This window comes from Phascolarctos cinereus, unplaced genomic scaffold (assembly GCF_003287225.1).
Source record: "Phascolarctos cinereus isolate Bilbo 61053 unplaced genomic scaffold, phaCin_HiC Scaffold_1;HRSCAF=81, whole genome shotgun sequence".
Classification (NCBI taxonomy): domain Eukaryota; kingdom Metazoa; phylum Chordata; class Mammalia; order Diprotodontia; family Phascolarctidae; genus Phascolarctos; species Phascolarctos cinereus.
The window spans coordinates 218,405,285-218,411,357 of record NW_027555514.1 but is presented as its reverse complement, the minus strand read 5'-3'; the positions used below and the strand labels follow the sequence as shown (position 1 = coordinate 218,411,357).

The following is a 6,073-nucleotide window of genomic DNA, read 5'->3' as shown; positions in this document are numbered from 1 at the left end:
TTGCCTGTTCTCCTGACATACTATCCTCCAGCTGTTGGTCCATATTCATTTTCTCATGTTCCTCCTATTACCTATTCCAACAATCTTTTGGCAGAAGATGACAGGCTAGTAGTATATCTCTATGTGTGGCTATTCATTTTATGTAAAGATCTACTCTAACAGCCTTTTATATAATAGATTCTTTAATTTGTTTAAGAAAGAAAATGTGGTGGTAGCAGAATATTATACCACAAAACAAATGAGGAGTCCCAAGCCCCAGGGTTTTTAGACACAGCTACATTACTAGCTATCAATACCTTACGTAAGTCCCCCAAACTGTTTCTATAAGTATGTAGTATGGCTGTTGAAACTGATAATCTACAGGAGCATTTCCAGCTTTAAAATTCTATGATTCAATGTCTCCTATGCCCAATGGAGTTGAGTGGAACAAAGATATATAGAAAGAGAGCTGTGAATGAGAGAAGCATAGTCAAAAGAAATTATTTTCACAGTGGATATAATTATGGCAGAAGAAAAGCACATAATCAATGTATGTTATGTTTGGGGAACTTGAATTTATAATTTTAATCAAGGATGAATTCATGCAATTCAGTGAATCAGTATTTTTGGCAATAGAATAATCTAGTAGAAGAATCTATTCTTTGACTCATTTTGCTATTTATTTTCCCTTCCACACATATCGTGCCTTTTCTTCCACCAACCCCCAACTCATATTTTTGTATACTATACCATGACAAGTTAACACTATACATTTGCTTTCCCTCCAATATAAAAAACAAAACAAAACAAAACACTAAACAAAGATTAGGGGAAAGAGTGAATTTCTAGAAGCTAGAAATGCATAAGGCTCCCAAATTTTTTGTTGTTCAGTTATTCAATGTCTGACTCTTCAGGAACACTGAATTTATTTCTTCACTTAGAAGTTTGAACAAGTATTTGGATCCCTTCCCTGCCCTGCCAGGAGGAAAAGTATAAGAAGGAAGTCATAATAAGCACAGCATTCATTGAAACCTACTAGAATATGCAATCATTAATATAAGAAAAATGCTAACAAAAAAAACCCCACAAAACTTTCAGCGTTTGGGGTTTGAATCCATCTCAGACACTTAAAGCTGTGTGACCCTGGACAAGTTACTTCTGGGCATCTGTAAAATGAGGGGTTTGGACTTGACCTCTCAAGTCCTCTGGCTCTAAATCCATAATCTTATGTTAATTAGGTCTAATGTTCCAAACAGATTAACACAATTCAAGTACATTTTAAATACTTCGATAGAAAATATGGGCAAAGGAAACATTGTTGACCCACTTGACTTTTTGCTGGCTAAGCTAAAATCAAAGCTTCTAAATACAATAAAGAGTAACAAGACATATATTCATTCAATCAATACATGTTGATCCCAACTGATAAATGCTATGTGTGGAATCCAAAACATAATAAATACGGTCACTGCTTTGATAGAGCTCATTGTCTTGGTATAAATGAAACAACATATTAGGTGAGTTTTAAGTTTACACATTTTTAAATTATATAATCAGCTTAAGAACATGTGAAAAGTGAACAATGAAAATTTGATCCAGACTCCTAATATTGGACTTTGGAACTAGAGGTTTTCAGATAAGGTCAATATACATTTTCCATTAATGGGCTACTACCCTTGACTCCTACTAACACTCCGTGAAGATTATTAAGTGATGACACTACTTATGGGTTGATCTTTCTATAAACTTGTCAAAACTCAGTTCTACTCTCTCTCTCTCTTAATATTATTTAACCCATAAAAATAATTTTTCAGTTTTAGTTTAAAAGATACATTTTAATGCAATATTTGAATGTGTGAATTGTTTCAACAATCAAAGATTTGATTCTTTTTGTAAATGATACATGGCTTATGAAAAATGGCTCTTGGTGGGGATAATTTTTAATAAATGCTTTTAATTTGTTTATACTTACCATGATCACATGATAGTTGGCCTCCAACTAAAGGCAGTGGAGTTATGAGGCTGGGAGGAACTGTTGCTATAGTGTGCAACTGAGAGGTGGATGTAGAAGTGAGAGCACAAGCACGGATATGTGCAATATCATGGTCAATGTTAGGGCTAGTCAGCTCATCTACAAGGTAATATGAAACATATTAGCAGAGAAAATATTCTAATTTTTAAAGAGGAAAGTGGAAGCATTACTTTTGTAGAAAAGTTAGAACCAGAAGGAAGGCTATCAGCATCAGGAAAATAGACTGGTGGAATCCGATCAATCACTCTTCTGTTATTGCTAAATTGATGAATCCAAGGATAAAGTTTATGTGTGTTAATTTCAGAGCATCTGTTGAGTACAAAATTTGAGGAAAAGAGCATCAAAAAAACCTGCATTTATTTCCTTGGCAAGCATAACCTAGTATAGCTATTTTCCAGGCCAATCAGTCTTCCTAGTCCAGCACCAGGTACCAGAATATTTACTTTGGAAGGATTTCATCTCTCCTTTGAATTTTTTTTTTTTTTTTACAATTTCTTTAATGATTGTCTGGTAGCAGGCGCCTCTTTCAGCTTTCCCAGTTTCACCCGAGTCTCTCACAAAGTATTTCAGTGTAGATTTTAACTTATCTATGCCAAATGTGGATGCTGGCATAATCTTCCCTGTGCCATCTTTTCCATACTCTTTCTTTTCAAACACATGTATGCAGTCATTCACAGCGGTTTGTAGCACGTCTTGATTATGATCAATGCATTTCCCAATCTCGTCCAAGTGATGAAGAAACTGAGGATGCAGGCTCTGCTGGTTAGCTGGAAGTAATCTGGAAGTGATCGGAATTACCTTTCTGTTCGATTCACTCGTTCATGCATGCTCCCTCCGCAGTAGCAGAAGGAGGAGATGATCTTCCAGAAGTACTCCTGCTCCAGCCTCTCGTCCTCCTCTTCCACTGGCCGCCGGCCCCATGAACCCGCTGAGAAGAGCACCTCCACAGCCTAACTCTCCCTCTTCCTCCTACGCCTCTGCTGCCACAGCCTCCGCCTTTGGGCAGCTGAGTGGCAGGAGGCGGAGGGAGGCGCCGCTGCTGCCCTGGCCCTCTGGCTGCTGTTGAGCCTTCTGCAAGACAGTACACGGGGCTCCAGACCCCTCCTCCAACTCCTCTCCCACCCTCAGCCCCTCCCCCGTGCTGGTCCACAGGGCTGAGGAGATTGCCTCAGGCTGTCCCGGAAGTCCACGTAGGAAGGTAGGAAGGACTGTCAGGCTTGAGCTGGACCCGCGAGCTGACCATTTCTTCTGTGCCGCCGCTTCCCCCAGCTTTACTTTTAGATTGAACGTTGGACAACCTGTCAAAATCCGCTTGGATAAATATTTGTTTGTCTTGTCACTGGATTAGATCAGAAAATGTCAACTGAAAAGATTTCTACTACAAATAATGAGCCTAACTTGCTTGTCAACAAATATTGGAAAAAAAAAAAAGACGAGAATTCTACCACCTAGTTAAAAATGCCTTCACTGACATGTCTGGTAAATTACTAATTTATATTTGCTAGACTGATAAATGTATATATTGACTCAGTTTAGCTAACATGAGAGGAAGACTGAAGTTCTTACTAGGGACTTGTTACAGGGTTTTAAAAGTCTAAACCCCTTTATATGATTATTTTAACACTAGCTAATTTGAAGATGTGTCTCTTCTACATAAAGACAGCTTGCATTTTACAAAAACTGAATACATTTTAAGTAAAAGTTCTTTTTGCATAAATTAGAGATATTGTAACAGTTTCATGAATGGACTCTAATAGTATTTAATAGAAAATATGGTCATACATTAAATGGAAAATAAACTAAGATCAGAAGAATTAAATGGCAAATAATTTGCTTTTCACAAACTTGAAACAAATGCTGTAATTTATTGTTTAAAACTAGAGCAATTTAATCATAGGTTATATGGGTTAAGAACGTACCGACCAATTTAAAAGTTAAGGTCAGTCATTTTCAGGAGTATAATTTAAAGAAAAAAGAAAGAAAATTCACATCTTAATGGAATAAAATGATCAGTAGGAACTTATTAAGCTCTTACTGTTGCTAAGTACTGTGCTATGCTACATACTTGGAGATACATAGAAAAAACAAAAATAGTCCTTGCCCTCAAAAAACTTATATTCCAATGGATAGGGATGCCAAAAAAAAAAATTAGAGGCTTATTATACTTAGGAAACATTTTACAATTTATGAAGAACATTATGTACGTACATTTCATTTGTTCCCTACAACTCACAAAATACGTAGGGCATATTATCTCCATTTTATAGATGAATAAAACTGAGGTTTAAAGAGGTGGCTTGCCAGGGTCACAAAACAAAATCAATAAATAACAAAGCCAAGACTTGAACTTGCTTAAAAATTAATCCAAGTCCAAATAAATAATTATCAATGAGAAAAAACATCTGACCTCGAAAACTTCTGTGTTTAAAACGAACAAACAAAGTTCTGTTATGTTTTGTTGTCATCATTGGTTTTTTTGCAGCTACATAGATGGGTGGGCATAGAAGAGACTGTAGGTCCTTGAAGGGTGACAGAGAAGGCAACAAGTCTTACCGCTCCAGAAAGGCTTTTCAGTATGAACTTTGTCACAGCACTCTGGCGCAGAACATTTTGATAGGGAATAACTGAGGATGGTTAAGACACTTTCCCAAAGTCACAAATAGAAAACTATACTTAACAAAGTATAGCTGGACTTAGAATGAACTCCTGCTCTCTCTACAAATTTAATTTCTTGTTAAAATAGACATGATTTTGCATTAAGAATCTTTCATTCACTTTTATGTTTGTGTCAAAACACCTCCAATTTCTGCAATACCTCTCTAGAAAATGTCCTCCTGACAGCCCCTTTTACTTCATTGTTCCTCAGGCTATATATGATTGGGTTTAACATTGGAGTGATGACTGTATAGGACAGTGATACCATCTTCTTACTCTCAGGGGATTGGGTGGACTTTGGTCTCAGATAAGTTAGACTTGCAGTCCCATAGAAGAGGGACACCACAATTAAATGGGAAGAACAAGTGGAGAAGGCCTTCTGGCGGCCAGTGGCAGAAGGCATTTTCAGGATGGTCGTGATAATATGGGTATAGGAAACCAAGATAAGGGAGAAGGGGAACATGATAAAGAGGAGGGTAGAGGCCAATGCTTGCATCTCATACATGGTTGTGTCCTGGGAGACCAGCTTCAAAACAGGTGGCCCATCACAAAAGAAGTGGTCCACAGCATTTTGTCCACAGAAAGGAAGAGCCATCATCCAAGCTGTTTGCAGCATAGAGACGGGGACACCAGACAACCAAGAGCCTATTGCCATTAAATTGCACAGGCCTTGGTTCATGATGAGTGTGTATCGAAGAGGGTTACAGATGGCCACATAACGATCATATGCCATCATGGAGAGGAGAAAGCACTCAGAGCTGCCAAAGAAGAAGAAGAAATACATCTGTGTACCACAGCCTATGAAGGAGATGCTTTTTTTTGCAGAGACCAAGTCCACCAGCATCTTGGGTACCATAACCAAAGTGAAGCAGACTTCTAAGAATGATAGATTACGGAGGAAGAAGTACATGGGGGTTTGAAGAGCAGGGTCCACACTAGTTACTGTGATAATCAGGAAGTTGCCCACCAAGGTGACTAAATAAATTATCAGAAACAGAATAAAGAGGCAAACTTGCATTTCAGGGTTGTCGGTGAATCCCAGAAAGAAAAACTCAGTGACTCTGGTCTGATTCTCACAAGTCATTTCTCAGTCTTGTCTCACCTGGATGACCAGAGTTCACACTTGTTTCTCATGCCTCTTAGAGGCAACTAGGATGTGCAGTCGATAGAACACTGGGAGTCAAGAAGACCCAAATTCAAATTTGACCTGAGACATTTACTAGTTTTGTGGACCTAGGAATCTCTGTCTGCCTCAATTTCTTCAACTCTAAAGTGGGGATAATAATAGTCCTACTCACCAAGGTTGTTATAAGGATCAAATGATATAATATTTACAAGATGCTTAACACAGTGCCTGGCACATAGTAGACGTTTAATAAATTCTTGTTTTTTTCTTTCATGGTTCAT

At 37.9% G+C, this 6,073-nt stretch overlaps 1 protein-coding gene and 1 pseudogene across 1 annotated transcript; both read right to left on the bottom strand.

Annotated features, from left to right (window-relative positions):
- Nucleotides 1–1,887: 1,887 nt before the first annotated feature.
- On the bottom strand, nucleotides 1,888–3,449 carry LOC110203008 (carnosine N-methyltransferase pseudogene; annotated as a pseudogene).
- A 1,350-nt stretch (nucleotides 3,450–4,799) lies between these two features.
- On the bottom strand, nucleotides 4,800–5,750 carry OR10A7 (olfactory receptor family 10 subfamily A member 7). Its single transcript, XM_020979463.1, has one exon. The coding sequence runs from the start codon at nucleotides 5,748–5,750 to the stop codon at nucleotides 4,800–4,802; it is 951 nt and encodes a 316-aa protein (XP_020835122.1).
- Nucleotides 5,751–6,073: the final 323 nt, after the last annotated feature.